Source organism: Cnephaeus nilssonii (genome assembly GCF_951640355.1).
Source record: "Cnephaeus nilssonii genome assembly, chromosome: 1".
In the NCBI taxonomy this organism is placed as follows: Eukaryota; Metazoa; Chordata; class Mammalia; order Chiroptera; family Vespertilionidae; genus Cnephaeus; species Cnephaeus nilssonii.
The window spans coordinates 66,246,779-66,263,065 of record NC_137072.1 but is presented as its reverse complement, the minus strand read 5'-3'; the positions used below and the strand labels follow the sequence as shown (position 1 = coordinate 66,263,065).

Sequence of the window (16,287 nt, the reverse complement as noted above, 5' to 3'; positions counted from 1 at the left end):
ACTGACACTGCCTGCTGCCACTCATGCCGTGTTTACCCAGGCTTCCAGCCAGCTACATGAATTATAAATGCACCAGTTATCCGCTGGGAGTCCAAATCCTCACGCAGCACTAAGAGGAGAGTAAATGATTTCCACAGACAAGTTAATGCATGGTCTAAATCTCTGGCTTATACGGACATTAAAACAAGAGGCTTGCCTGGCTGGTGTGGCTCAGTGGTTGAATGGTGACCTATGAACCAGGAAGTCCAGGTTCAATTCATGGTCAGGGCACACACCCAGTTGTAGGCTTTATACCCATGGGGGGCATGTGGGACGTGGTTGATCAATTATTCTCTCTCATCATTGGTGTTTCTATCTCTCCTTTTCCCTTCCTCTCTGAAATCAATAAAAATTTAAAATAAAACGAACAAAAAAAAACCACACACACAAGAGGCTATGTGTGTGAATGGGAACTCTGTGAAACTCATTGATTAAATGGCCTCAGAATCACGTTTTAGGCCTAATAGTACTTTAGGAAATTTTTCCCATAGCCACATTTATATATCTAATGCTATAATAGAGACCTGATAGCATTTTTGCAGACTTATTGTAATGCTCAAAAGAACCACTTAGGTCAGGAGTCAGCAAACTTCCTTTAAAGGGTCAGAGAGTAAATATTTGAGGCTTTGCGGGCTGGCCATCCAGTCTCTGCTTCAGCTACAAGGCTCTGTAGCCGAGAGCAGCCACAAGAAAACACATAAACAAATGAGTGTGGCGGTGTTCCAATAAAACTTTATTTATGGACACTGAAATCTGAGCTTCATATAATTTTCATGTATTATGCAGTATTTTCTTTTTTTTTTTTTTTCAACCACTGTTACCTTGTAGGCTGTAGAAAAGGGGCATATTTGGCCAGTAGCCCACTGCTTGCTGATTCCTGACGTAGATGGTTGCAAGTTAAACATCACTGCTGTCCCAACAACAACTACAGGGCCACAAAGTTCAGGGACAAGCAATGCAGGGGGAAAGGAGGCAGCTTTCGGGGGTGTCTTGCTACTCTAAGCCGATTCCAGGACCGCAGCATCAGCACCCCCTGAACCTCACTCCAGACCTATAGAATCCAAATCTGCATGAAAAGAAGATCCACAGGTTATCTGCAAGTTTGAAAGTTATGTTGAGGTTTACGAAGGCTTGGCGGTGGGTGGAAAGCTTGGCTCTAGAATTAGAAGGCTTAGTTTAAATCACTGGTCTTCTCATTAGCTTGGTGGCCTTGAACAAATCATTATTAATATGCCTGTTTCCGCACCTACGAAGTGGGGATGATGATCTATGCTAAACACTTAGTGCCTCAGGCCTCAGCTCAAAGTAATGATTATTAAATGCTAACTATGATCCCTTTTCATCAATTCAGTGTCCACACACATACTCCCAAAGGCCACTTCCTAAGGACACACACATTTTTAGAGGGTCACTTGCGCTGCACTTCTGCAATGACAGCCCACCCTCACCCAACAGCCCACCCATAGAAGAAAAGACGCCACCAGTCCAGCTGCAGAGTGTGAACTATATTGATGATTCTACAGGGAGAACGTGGAGACAGGGCAGGGCAGGTCTGCTGAGATGGCGTGCAGCACACACACATGCTCTGTTTTCTGAAACCACGTCATTAAAATTTTCAAATACATCTCTGTTTCGAGCACGATGTTTTGTTTTGTTCATTAGCATGGTTTACTACTTATAGCTTCTCCTAGAGTAAATACGTACAATGCCTTTTTGCAGAGCAACTACAGACTTACTGAGATGTTTAACAAGGTGAACAATTTTCACAGTTAGGTTGACCTTTGAGTTAACAGCGAGATGTTTTTCATTTGCTTTGTGCACGGCTGTCGTGGGGGCAGGGTGGCATGGGGGTGGTAACCTTTCCAACTTATTCTTTGTTCACATGTTTAGTCACCGACAGCCTCCGAAAGGCAATGAAAAATAACGGTCTGTTAAAAAAAATTAAGTTGTAATTAGGCCTGGGTTTTTCCAAGACCCTTAAAGTCAGATAATTTAAATTTACAAGAGAAAAAAAAATGAGTCATGGAAAACTAAGTAACAAAAAAAAACTACTGAAAAATACATCTGTCCAACACAGTGGTCAGCTGTAAACAGCTCAGAGGGGTAAAGGAAACAAAAACTCCTTCTAGAACGTTAAGCCGTCCAATGACAAACTCTGCTTTTTCTTTTTTCTAGTGGCTATTTTCCTACCACAGTGTTGAGCTTCATTATTATATTAAATAACTTATGTGGGTAAAAAGGAGTTTGCTAACCAGCAGCCAACTCAAAACCTTGTCGGAAGAGGGAGGAGAGGAATTCACAACACAGCACACACTAAGGGAAACGAAGTCCACAGCCAGCTTTCAACCAGTCTTCCTCTCCTGGCCATTCACCGAGCTGAAGTTTGGGATCGAATGGGAGGGATGTTTCCTCTCCCTCCTCCATTTAAGTTAACAAAGAAACATGGGCTTCCTAAGAGCCAGCACTCAGCTGGACAAGTCCCATTAGCAGCAAATGTTCAACCAATAATAAAAACACACACAAAAGAAAGCTCCATCCAGGTGCAGAGCTGTGAGTCACATGGAAATTCCAGGAGATGAGTCATGTGCAGAGCTGGGATCCTCAGAGGATTCTTTCTCGAGTGTCTTCAGTGAACATTTCAGTCTCACGAGATCTGAGTCAGTCTGTCAGCTGTGGGGAACGAGTTCCCCGTCTGCTCTTGAGAGTTTGTTCTTCAAGGTCCCTTACAAATCAAGGCTGGCGGGGACTTCCTGACTGTTTGCAGTCCCAGGTGCCCGACAACGAAGGCCAACCCCTCAGTGACGGCGTGACGCAGCGGCAGCCAGCATCTCATGTTAAACTCTGCCTAAAAGGCTTGACCTGAGTAATAAAGAAGACAATGTAAGAACAAGTGTGTCAGGGTTATTTGAAATGGGATTTAAACGCCTTGCCTAACACTCGTTTCATTTTTCCTGTGTTTTAAGTTTGTGTGTGTGTGGTTTTTTTTTTTACAGATTTTAAAAAAGGAAGAAAAAAATATTAAGTGTTGTAGTCCTATTTTTTGGGGAGAACTGCTAGTCACTTAAAATAACTATATATTAATGGAGATGGCAAAAACTTTGTTTATAGATGAGTCTATATCTTGAGTGGCTTTATATTAAAACAAAGCTCAGCCAGTGTGGCTCACTGGTTGAGTGTCGACCTATGAACCAGGAGGTCACGGTTCGATTCACAGTGTGGGGTATGCAGGCGGCAGCCGATCAATGATTCTCTTTCATCATGGATGTTTCTATCTCTCTTTCCCTCTCCCTTCCTCTCTGAAATCAATAAAAATATATTAAACAACAACAACAACAAAAATGTCATTAATGATAAAAAGCTTTTAGATATGTACTGGTCTTATCACCGATGGGTTAATTTAGGAAACATAAACATCCTCACATTCCATGCCCATCAGGGCTTTTAAATGGCAAGTGACAAGAGAGGTGTTTGCCCTCAGAGGTGTTTTTGTCATTGTCACTGCTAAACTTAAGTGTCTGAGTGAATGGCTCTCGGGCCAGCAGGAAAAGTGTCTATTTAAAAATATCTTACTGCCTTCAAAGCCAATGTAAATACAAGTTTTCAGGTAGAGTAGTTCGTCTTAGTATCCACTTAACATACGTGGCTTTGCAAATGATCCCAACCTACTTTCTTTTCTTCATCCTCTCTGTGGGTGCTATGCCCCGGCCAACACCTGCAGGGACTGATCTCAGTCCTCAACACTGCAGGGGTGTGTCCAACCTCAGGGAAGACCCTGCGCTGCCCTTACGGGGCTTACTAAGTAGGAAAAAGAAGGACATGCACTGCAAAACAGCACGGGGTCTGGACAGGAGAGGAAGACAGCCTTAGCGTGCATGGGCTTAGGAGAGAGATGGGGCAGGGAGTGGGAGGCGTGACAGCGGGGCCTTAAAATTGGACAGGATGGGGAAGAGGCAGAGTTCATGCCTTAAACCCAGACACAAAGAAGCGTTGGTTCTTCAAGGTTCCTTACAAACCATTTTAACATGAAAACTAGTCTTTTATACCAATAATACAGCTCTACTGGGTTTATATACATATTCCCTCAGATGCCATTTATTCTATGTGTGCCACTTCTTTCAGAAGCATTACTGAGCACTTCTGAGCTGGGTACAATGGTGGATGAATGTACGCTAGTACAGTGCAACCTCTCGTTCACTTCACATTTCTAAATTCTCTACTAAATTTTAGAGTCACATGTCAACCAATCAAATGTTAACTGTTGTTCTGTACTGTGTGTAGAGTACATACAAATATGGGAAGAAATTACACAATTCAGTCTTTAGCTTCCACTATCAACCGTTTTACTGACAAACCTTACTGCCTTCAAAGCCAATATGAATACAAGTTTTCAGGTAGATTAATTAGTCTTAGTATCCACTTAACATATGTGGCTTTGCAAATGATCACGGTGAACTATACTCAATAAGAATATGGCATAAAAGAATAACAATCCAAGAGAATAACAACTAGACAAGTATGTGGTACGTTTGGATTATTTTAGTATGTTTGGATTTCATAGGTAATGCAGGTATCATTTATGTATAGTGAACTCAGATGCATAACAATTTTTTTTAAATCTGTAAGAAAAGTAACAATAACTAAGTTGTACTCAGGGGTTATACCAACTTAATGTTTTTAAAAAACAGAAAGGAGGATTAAAAAGAGAAATATGGAAGGCAAATTTTATCTAAAAAGAATAATTTAAAAAAGGAATTCCCAAATCTTTTATCCAGCTAGATGTGTACTCTGAAGATCATGTTTTTCACATGAATGATATTTAAGAGTGTAGGTAATATCATTTAATACCAGCACAAAGTAATAACTGATTTTCAGTAAATGTGCCATTAGCAGGCACAAAACTTCATAAAAGTAGAACCAGGCATCAGCCCAGCAAGCTGTACATTACCATGATTCTAGGTATTGGCCATACCGTCTTCATGTCTGTGTCTGGGGGAAAAAAGTATCCCCAGTCCTCTACCTTCACCCCAATTTGTTCTAAGTATAGTAAGTCCAGTGCCAATGTACCTCAGCCTTCTCATTGAGAAGTACAAGGAAGGCCTAAATTGTCCACTGAAACAAACAAAATTGCACAAACCAAATACATCTTAGATTTGTCCTGTTTCATGAAACCTAGTCCAACATCATTTAATGAAGGCTCCCAAATGACTGTAGGAAGAAAAAAGAATGTGCTTGTCAACCCTGGTATAAAAAGGTACACATTCCCAGAGTGTCTTAAAAGAAAAACAAATATTGCAACTTTGATTATATTATTACTAGAGGCCCGGTGCATGAATTTGTGCACCAGTGGGGTTCCTTGGCCTGGCCCATGGGATTCGGCTGAAACTGGCTCTCTGACATCCCCCGAGGGATCCCGGATTGTGAGAGGGTGCAGGCCAGGCTGAGGGACCCCACTGGTGCATGATCAGGGCCGGGGAGGGACGCGGGAGGTTGGCCAGCTGGGGAGGAACTACGGGAGGGCTCCAGGTGTGTCTGGCCAGTCTCTCTCAGTCCCAATCAGCCAGACCCCAGCAGCAAGCTAACCTACCAGTCAGAGCTTCGGCCCCTGGTGGTCAGTGCACATCATAGCAACTGGTTGACCGGTCGACTGTCTGCCTCCTGGTAGTCAGTGCATGTCATAGGGAGCGGTTGAACGGCCTTAGCATATCATTAGCATATTACGCTTTGATTGGTTGAATAGATGACCGGACACTTAGCATATTAGGCTTTTATTATATAGGATATCCTGGGATGCTATTGCCTATTATTGTTGTTGTTGTTGTTAATCCTCACCCAAGGATATTTTTTTCATTGATTTTTAGGGAGAGTGGAAAAGAGAGGGAAAGACAGAGAGAGAAACATCAATGTGAGAGAAACACATCGATTGGTTGCCTCCTGCACGAGCCTTGACCAGGGCCCAGCCCGGGGAGGAGCTTGCAACCAAGGTACGTGCCCCTGACCAGAATTGAGCCCGGGACCCTTTGGTCCACAGGCTGATGCTCTATCTGCTGAGTCAAACCAGCTAGGGAGCTATTGCCTATTAAAGTATCTCAAATGGTTAAAATATAAACTTACCTATCCTAGTTTTGTTCGAAACTACATTTATTAGAAAATACTAATAGATTAACACAATTTTTAAACTTGAAAAGATGTTGGATTATGTTTAAAATCCCAACTTTATCTCTCTCTCTCAAACCAAAGTGGGGACCAAGATCCAGTTGGTATGTGACCCACTCAAATTTACTGAACCAACTGGCATTTAGGTCTCTCTTATCTCAGGTCTAATAAAATAGTGTAAGAACTATTCAGAAAGATAGTCTGAACTTCTTATCTTTCCAATCTTTCAGACAAAGACAATGAGTCACTGTTCTTTTTACCACACCAAGGGGTAATTTCAGTTCCTCATTCCGTAAAATAATGGGAGATAGAAAGAAAAACAAAGACACCGTGCACATCTGCCAATATAAAAAAGAAAGACAATAAAACTGAATGAGGGCAATGAGGATTTTAAGCCACAAAAAATCAGTTAACAGGAAGCAATACACACAGCACTTGGAACACACAGGCAGGAACTTCCTGCAGAAAGCATGCGGCTTTCTTCAGGTCAGGCGACATCTCCTTTAACTATGTGCAGCAATAAGAAGCAATGAGACCCACCTTAAAGACTTCCATCTGTCTTTCTCTATATGATTTTCAGGTCCTTCACTCTCATAGGAAGCCAAGTACAGAGCTACAATCAATCAAAAGTAAGAACGCATTAACATTGGAGCCTTCTCCTAATAGATTATCCACCACCACCCATCCCCTGTTCAACCTGAGCCAAACGCTCTAGCAAACACATTCCTCAGCACACCAGTTGTGACTAAGAATGGTCATAGTTTTATTAAGAACACAGAACATCACTTTGCCTCGGACTGACCATCTCAACAAAAACTGAAGGGCCTCTGGGCCAAAGTGGAACTTAACTATGAGACAATTTATGAGGCCAAACAATAGGCTTACAAATACAAGCCATGTGTGCTATCATACACTCACATTTATGTTCTTTACAAAGGGGATGGGAGGAGGATCTACTCCTGGTAGCCTTCATCTTTTTAAAAAAACAGGTAATAAGCCTGATTTTCAAGGCTAATTTTCCATCCTCCTAATATATATTTTTTATTTTTAAATAAAAAAGCATCTTTAATCAAAGATTTAAAAGCTTGTTATCAATCTTATGTAGAGGTTTAAAATGATCAAGTCCCCTCTGGAGTGATAATATTCATTCAAAATGTTCTTCAGACATTATCATGAACACTATGCATCTACCATAGGATATTATCAGTAAATAGGTGCTATTGATTTCTGTAATATTAGGATCTAAAAAAATCAATAGAATAAATCCGCAAGTCTTTTATAAACCTTAGCTCTCTTTTGGCCAATTTTTTCTGTATATCTTCAATCACTTTATATCTGCCTCAAATTCCCTAAAGACTTTCCACTACTTTTTCAAACAGCAGGGGGTAGCAATGGATTATTTTTTTTTTTACTCAAATTAACTTAAATATTAATATATCACAAAACATATTTCTTCACTGAAGCAAGCCCAAACAAGGGAGGAAAAAATCCTTTGGAAACTCTCCATTGGTGCCCAAACCTCTGCAGATCTAATATTAGAAAGAAGTTTAAACCCAGAAACATACTCTTTATGGTTGAATATTAAGTGAGTGTGTGGAAAATATGTTAGGGATAATTCTATGGTTTTCTGTGCTTTTTTAAAGACTGAATACGTCAGAAGACAGGCCTCATACTATATGAAGATCCAGGCACCAGCATTTATACACTAATTTCCCAACAGTAGGATCTGGGGACATGGATGGCAGCTCAGCTGAATGGCTTACTCACAGTCTTCACTGAAGACTGGTACTGTGAGCAGATACTGCAAGATCTTCCGGTCCCTCTCAAACGGACATTCCACTTGTTTCCACGTCATGAATTCACTCACTTGTTTGGCCAGTTCCCAAAATTTCTAGAAAAGAATCAAAGAATTTAAAAGCAGTCATCACAAAGCATAAGCTCCGAAGAGCCAATTCCATTTAATGTTTTTCTCTGGCTTCTAATCTTCTGGACTACATCATTTTCTTAATTTAATAAAAATTAGGTCTAGGTATCTGCTAGGTATTCAGGGATGGGGAAACTTTTTTTCTGCCAAGGGTCATTTGGATATGTATAATATCATTCCTGGGCCATACAAAATTATCAACTTAAAAATCAGCCTGCCATATATGGTCAAACATTTAATTAACTCACCCCTAATGCCTTGGTAGGGCCAAACAAAATGATTTTTCAGGTCTTATAAGGCCTGAGGGCTGAATGTTTCCCTCCCCTGCTATAGGTTACCATTTATTCAATGTTTAGAACTTCAGAATCAGCTTCGGCTGCCTGGCTGGAGAAGTCTGCCCTCTCTCTGCTCAGATTTGTACACTTACTTCAAAGTTAACGTGGCCATTTGGAAGGCGGTTGGCACAGCCCTCGTTGAGGAAGTAAATATCTTTGATTAAAAGACTGAAGAATGGTATCACAATCTAAAGAAAACAAAAAGAGATTCTGGTTTGTTTTGGGCAAATAAACCTTTCGCCTCTCTTCAAACAATACAAGAAATTAATGAACATTAACTCTGGATTACGTAAAAGGCTGGGGTGAATTAAGATACAGTGTTTTGTCTACCTCCCATGACAGCAGTTTCCTTACTTACATAATTTTGCTGAAGACACAAATGCTCTTAATAACCAAACCACAGTAAAGACGAGTAGCACTGGAAAGCGGAAGGCTTCATGTTATTCCCCCCGTTTTCCTATTTTTCTCAATGCAATAGTATATAACAACATCTGACCATTCTAACTATAATCAAAGAAAAAAAGATCTAAAATAACTTGCTTTTCACTTAGCAAATTATTAATAGAATACCTGTCATTGCAGGTACCAAGATTTCAAGAGGTATGACCTATCTTCCTGCTAGAATCTTAACTGTTACATCATTTAGATTCTACATTTTAGATGGATTTTTTCAGATGAACACTTCATTTTACTCCAGAAGACATGGCTCAAGGTGATGTGAGCACTCCGGGTTTCAGGTATTAGTTAATACGAACTTCCTACTGAGTAAACCTGGCCATCGGATGACAGAACAAGTTCGCACCTGCTTTCCCGGGAAATCACCGAAGAAGTACTTTACACAGTATGTTGTGAGATGAGCCCAAGTGAAGGAGGAATATAAATGTGCACATTAAAATTAATGGTTACTTAAAAAACACCGAGCCTTCTTTAGTAAGGCTTGCCTGCCTCTCATGTTTAGTTTGATGAGTGGTATTTAATTAACGAACTTAAAGTAATAATTATCTCTAAGAGTGCCCTAAATCCTATTACGCCCCTAATGAAGGAAGAACAAAGCTCGGGCACAGTAACTTCCACTTTCCCTCAAATGCCAACATGATTTTAAAGATTCTAAAGTTGCTACGATGCAAACAGTGCTCCACACACCAATTGTGGGCCTACGTTGTTTACCCAAGAGCCAGTTTTTTAAGTTTCCCTAAGCTTATGACTCATGAGATACACCTATACTAAATAAATGGGAGGTCTGCGAAACATACATTTCGGCTCATACCCCAACATATTAAATATCCATTTCCACTTCTAGAGAGCAATTCAGATTTTCCCCTAAAGTCGTTACACAACTTTGATTATTTTTTGTTTCATTGATCTCTGAAAATTCACTGTTGCAAAGTGAATCTCGGTCCTGACAGCCTCTTTGAGTACACTTTTAATCATTTGCTATGGTCTGTGGTGGAAATCTCTTAAAGTGAATTATTAAAGATCCTCCTCTTCTTTCAAATGTTACTGTTTCTGTTAATTTTAGAATTCAGCAGGCGCAGTACCAATGATAAAAGCACAGCTGAACCTCATTTCTTGGAAAGACCACTTGTGACTAGCAAGCAATGGACTTGGGACTCTGCCAAACATCAGTTTAAAATCTGGCTCCACAATTTACTGGCAACATGAGGCAGGGGTCTGGCCACTGTGGCCCGTGGCCCGGCCCCAGCCCACCACCTGTTTGGGGATAGCCTAAGTGCCACATGGTTTACAGTTTTAAATGGCTGGAAAAACATCAAATGAATAATATTTCATGAGCATGAAAATGATACGAAATTCCAATTACAGTAGCCATAGAGCTTTACTGGAGAACAGCCACGCTCATTCATCCACACGTTTGTGCCTGCTTTTGTGCTACTATGTCAGAGTTGAGTAGCTGCCACAGAAAAGGTACAGCTCACAAAGCCTAAAATATTTATGATCTGCTCCTTAATGGAAAACGTTTGCCTAACATACTAAGAATGCCTAGTGTCCTCACCTTAAAATGAAAACAGCAGCAACTACCTCCTTGAGTTGTGGTGAGGATTAAATTAAATAATACAGGTTTGACTTAACTGAAGCAGTCCCAAAAACCAATGGGCCCCATACAAAGGGACAGGTACATTACTGATGCACTTAAAAGATAGTAAGAATACATCATCATAAGGCAGCTGTCGGGAAATGAAGCACTATTATAACTGAGGTGCAATACTTACATAGTGTAACGCTTTTGAGCAAGAACTCTATTTCTGTGCTCTATTCTGCAGTACTGGGCCGTGAGAGCCAGGGGGTGCTGATAATTTATGTCTCATAGTGATAGTTAAACTTTTCATAAGTTCATGTCATGTGCCTCTTGTTGGGTGGCCAAGACTATACCTTATGTAGTTTTTGCATTCATGGTGCCCGTATGATGCTCCACTACTGACTGAATCACTCTTCCAGAAAATCTATATAATAAAAGCCTAAACGACCAGAACGACCGGTCGCTATGATGCGCACTGACCACCAGGGGGCAGATGCTCAATGCAGGAGCTGCCCCCTGGTGGTCAGTGTGCTCCCACAGGGGGAGTGCTACTCAGCCAGAAGCCGGGCTCATGGCTGGCGAGCGCAGTGGCGGTGGCGGGAGCCTCTCCTGACTCTGCGGCAGCACTAAGGAGCAGTGAGCTGAGCGGTAAGGAGCAGCAAGCAGGCAGGCGGTAAGGAGCGAGGGCTCCCGGACTGAGAGGGTGCAGGCCAGGCTAAGGGACCTCCCCCACGCACATGAATTTCATGCATTGGGCCTCCAGTAGAAATATGAGTAATCTTCCTTAAGATACTTCCCTGCTCTGTTCCTTAGGCCCATCTGCAAGAAAAAGGCTTCTTCAACTTCTCATTCACTCATGGATAGTTCCCTTCAGCTCTCTCGTCCCTATCTAAATCCAACACAGGAAAAACCAGGAGAGTCCAAGGACGTTGAATTTCCCTGAGCTAAGGTGAATGCATGGGTTACTAACAGGAGTGAGCAAAAGTCTGCTTTCTAGGAGGTTTTGCCAATGATGTCTTTCATGGGAGAACGTCTCAAAAAATAATGTCTTCCAATTCCCTCTCAAAATGTGCTCCATTAAGAGATCCAGCCATTACACCTTAAAGGCATAATCAACTCCACACCTAGAAATGAAGGCTGATGAGCACGAACAAGTTCCCAGGAACACAAGGAGAATGACAAAAGGAGTTATAAACATGCAAGCAAATCAAGAATGGTTCAAAACATGGAGACACATGTTCCCATAGGAAAAACACAACAAAAACAAACCGGAAGGCCATTGAAGGCCCCTGTATAAAAGACAGATTTGATTTCTTCCATAATGCGGTGTTAGATATGCCTTTGGCCGCATAAACTCAAGATCTGAAAGAATACTAAAGATTCTAGTACTCTAATCATGTGGCCAGGAAGGTTTTAAAATGGCATAAGAGAGTTCACCCTCACTTCAAAAAAGAAAAAGAATCCCAAGTCTCTTGAATAAAAGATGGATTTTATCTAGAAATGTTTATATTCACAGCCTTTGAGACCAATTGTGCAAGAGAAACAGCGTGTTTGTTAATGGTGGTGATTTCATTTGTTTTATGAACTAGAGAATACAATTCACATGCTCACACAGAATTGGTTTTAAAAAAACAACAAAACTAAGCATTTATTAAATTATGTAAAAGGTAAATACTTTGGTGGAGGTGTTTTTTCCCTAGAAAAAGCTATTAGAGGCTCACAAGTATAATATTTAATGAAAATTATTCTGGCCACTACCACAGCTCCCTGCTAAGAGAGCTGATTCTGTGGCCGCCTCCCTGAGGTGGAGCCCACCAAGCCCTCGGTGAGGCCGTGCAGACACGCAGAAGCTCAGAGGAAAGTGAGAAGCTGTGGACAGCCTCCAACACATCCTCACGCTTCAGGATGCTGGGATATTCCCAGGCACGTGCTCATTTTCGAAAGCTTGAAAAGCTTCTGATTAGATCTCTTCTCAATCTAGTCACAGGAGTATGGGGATTTGGGCAGGTAAAACTGAAAAGCTGGTGAACTCCATGGGGCTAATTTAGAGAAAGTGAACTCTGCTTCATCCTTCCTCTGACCTGATTTATTTATTTAAAGAAAAGTTAATGCATTTATAAAACCTCTCCAACATGATCAGAACTGCTATTTCAGATTTTGTTGAGACTCAATTTAGCCTTCTTAAAATAGGGAGTTATTTTTGTATTTGTTTTTATTTTAGATCACAGAGGCTGAAGCTTTCTGGGGGAAAGCCCTGAACTATTTTTTACCTTTATTTTCTTCTATTAGTTGAAGATATAGTTTAAAGTAAGAGACAGACAGAATCTATACAGAAAATAACTTTTGTCAAGCAGCCTTCATCAGCCCTTTCCCACAAGCAGGTCTCTACTCCTCAGATAACATGATATCCAAATGTCCAACCAGCTTATCCTTCCCAGGAAAGGAGATACAACCCTGAAATGTGCCAAGGAAGGACCCTCAGAGTGAAGAGTCTGATGGACCCAGGATAGCAGCCCACTGTTTAAGGGCAGGGTAGATACAGTAACAATCATTAATTTCTCAAACATCATTCTGTACTTTTTCTGCCACCCACATATCCAATGAGTAATAGCAAGCCTAATGCTACAGCCACTAACCTACTTTCTGAAAATAAATGACTTAACCGTGGGAGGTAAGCCGACTCTTTTAAAAGGTTACAGTAAGTGAGCTACCTTGGGCAGAGCTTTAACATGTATTTCCCATTCAATCAAATTACTCTCTAACACTATAAATCATCTTAACATATGACTTAATGTATTGCTTGAAATGCAACTAAGACACATTATAAAATAATCATTTAAGTACGCAATAATAACACGGTGATATACATTTGCAAAGTTCTACACCAAGTTACTCTTTCCCTTTCCGCAGTCCAACTTTCCTTTAGCACTCCCCTTCCCTATGCGGCGAGCGATACAATTTCCACAGCGTATCAGCTTTCTTAGATTTGAACAGGTAAAAGCAGCCCAGCCTAACAGTTCACATTGCGTTTCAGTGCAATACATGGCAACTCTACCATGACCAGAATGCCTGTAAACACATACCTTCTCTCTGCTACTGTGAGCAGTTAAGGACCTTTGCGCTGCCCCACGAAGAGCCGTTCGATAATTATAGAAATTACTGGAAGGGTCCATCTGATGCTATGGACAAGAGAGAGAAGAGTGTGAGCTACTTACTTCTCACCTGCAGAAAATTTATGAGGTCATCCTTTCTAACTCTACACAAAAAAATCCAAAATAACTAGGGAACTCATTAAGAATGTCATTTTCCTCTCTTATACACACACATAGGCATGAAACACATAAGAACACAAAGGTTTTCTTTCCCGAGGTTTGGTGTATTTATACAAGCGCTACGTCAGCTTCGATAATGTTAAACCCAGACCAAATTCTTTCCAGGTGAACTGCTGAGATTAGACTTCAAACTGATAACAAAGAGTCAAACACCAACATGAGAAACCATTTCCCAGTTTCATTTGAAGGTTAATGTGTCAGTTGATGGTTAGCCATCATACAGTGACCCAACGCTTCAGCGTGAACTTGTGCTTTGTTGTAAGTAACAAACCATTCACAAATAATTGAGGCATACGACCTTTCAAGAAGGAAGTTTATTATACAATATGAATAAAGAAAATGTAACAAACCCAATGTTAATCCCCAAGTTGGGGGAAAAATACTTTATTAATGTCTACAAAAATAGTGCATGCAAAGCACCAATATGCCAAAGCAATAATGATATGAGTAAGTCTTACTATCCTGAGAACTATATGGAAAGGGCTTTTTCACAGGTTAGCTAAATTCGTTGGAAGGATGGAGAATGAATATTTCTGTGGGGATGGGGAACTCCTCCTTTGGGACACTGTGAATAAATTAAGTTAGCAGACACACTCTGAAGTAGAACTCCAGACTGTTTTGGATCCAAATTCCATCCTGGCATACAATGGGACGTGACTGACAGGTCACCATTTCTTCGGTCCTCTCTATGAAAGGTCTAGTCTACAAGCTGATTATCCCCCTCCTCCGATTCTACTTCCTTTCCTCCCCTTGGGTCTGTAAGGTGGGTTTTCTTCTGTGTAGAACTATCTGATCAAAAGGCAAGATCACACAGAGGAATTCCACTTTCCAGGTATAAAATGTTACTTAGGAGCGAAATACCAGCTACACATACCTCAAGAACGTCAAACTTCGCAGTCTTCACTTTGGCCCAAGTTTTCTTTAGTCGAGACACTGGGCTCATATTCATGCCGGCTTCGCATTTAAAATGGGGAGGGGGAGAGAAAGTAGAAAGAGAGACGTAAGAAAAGCCATTCTAACTTATACTCTGAAAAGGTGTTCACTACCAAGTATAAGTTAAACGTTATAAATTCCTGCCAAACAGTTTTTCAAAGTAGTAATACCATTTCACACTCCCACCAAGAATGTCTGAGAGTTCCATGAGTTCCACTTCCTCACCAATATTTGATGCAACCAATCTTTTGAACGTTAGTCATTCCAGTATGTGAAGTGGTACTTCACTGTGATTTTAATTTGTATTTCTCTGATGACGAATGATGTGGATGGAGCACCTTTTCATATACTTATTATCCACTAGTATGTCTTCTTTGTGAAGTGTCTGTTCAAATATTTTGCACTTTTTTTACTGGGTTATTTGTCTATTGATTTGTAGGGTTCTTTATAGATTCTAGACACAAGTTCTTTGCAACTATAAATATGATAAATATTTTCTCCCATGATATGGCTTGTCTTAACATTTTCCTAATGGTATAGGAGGAAAAATAAATACTGAACATATTCCATGAATTCTTATATACTTAAAATTAAGTCATCATCTATTACCTAGACCGTGGACCTATCAGTAGAGGCCCGATGCACGAAATTTGTGCAAGAGTAAGCCTTCCTTCCCCCAGCTCAAATATCTCACTTATAAGCTTTTATAGGTAAATATTCCGATGAGGATAAAGTGACTAAATGTATTCCATGAATTCTAGTGTACTTATTAAAGATTATTCATACTTGTATCAATTTGGATATTTAAAGCATTCTGAACACTCTGAAACAATTCAGTATTAGAGAGTACAGTTTTCATTAAACTGTATTATTTGCAAATTTTCAGTGGATACATTTCACAGGACCTATAAAAATAAAGAAGGTGGGAGAGGGCAATGGAGGGGGAAAAAGGGACATATGTAATACTTCCAAAAATAAAGATTTACAAAGAATTGAAAAAAGGACATGTATCTTCCAGAAAACACTCACAGATTATTGCCATTAAGGAATTAAAGTTGCCGATGTTAAAACACTCCCGAGCGACGTCAATGAAGTACTCAATCATCCTTGCCCGGTGCTTCTTCTTCACAGGCTGTATAGGAAAAGCAAAATGAGGCAAGTTATCCAACATGCAGGCCCCACAGATGTAAAATAATTATGGAAAAATAATACAGAGAGCCAGGAGACAGAGAAAATTCATTTTCTCACCATGCAGATTTCCGTTGCAACCAAGTAGCTGAGGCGATTAAACCATTCCACGTAAGCCTCCAAATTCCGTGTTTTCTTCCGTTCACTGTAGCAACTCTAAAGGAAAGAGAAATGAGCAGATGCATTGGAGTGGGGAAAAAAGAGGCACTAATTTTTGTCATATGTGAGACTTTATTCTCAGTTTATGGATTAGGAAAGCTTTATGGGAAAAGAGAGATAAAGAGATGGAGAAAGACAGACACTAACATTCTTGACTATCTTTATAGACATATCGGAATCTCAGTATAT

The 16,287-nt window shown here is 40.5% G+C and overlaps 1 protein-coding gene across 1 annotated transcript in view; it reads right to left on the bottom strand.

The window, feature by feature from the left end:
* Positions 1-1,665: 1,665 nt before the first annotated feature.
* RASGEF1B (RasGEF domain family member 1B) overlaps positions 1,666-16,287 on the bottom strand; it is a 35,771-nt gene continuing 21,149 nt past the window's right edge. The window contains exons 7-14 of the mRNA XM_079773582.1: positions 16,000-16,095; positions 15,781-15,883; positions 14,693-14,772; positions 13,570-13,665; positions 8,544-8,639; positions 7,960-8,083; positions 6,733-6,805; positions 1,666-2,898 (exon numbers count right to left, since the gene is read on the bottom strand). Coding sequence (XP_079629708.1) covers positions 2,874-2,898; positions 6,733-6,805; positions 7,960-8,083; positions 8,544-8,639; positions 13,570-13,665; positions 14,693-14,772; positions 15,781-15,883; positions 16,000-16,095 — 693 coding nt within the window. The 3' untranslated portion in view covers positions 1,666-2,873. The remainder of the gene's footprint in view (positions 2,899-6,732; positions 6,806-7,959; positions 8,084-8,543; positions 8,640-13,569; positions 13,666-14,692; positions 14,773-15,780; positions 15,884-15,999; positions 16,096-16,287) is intronic.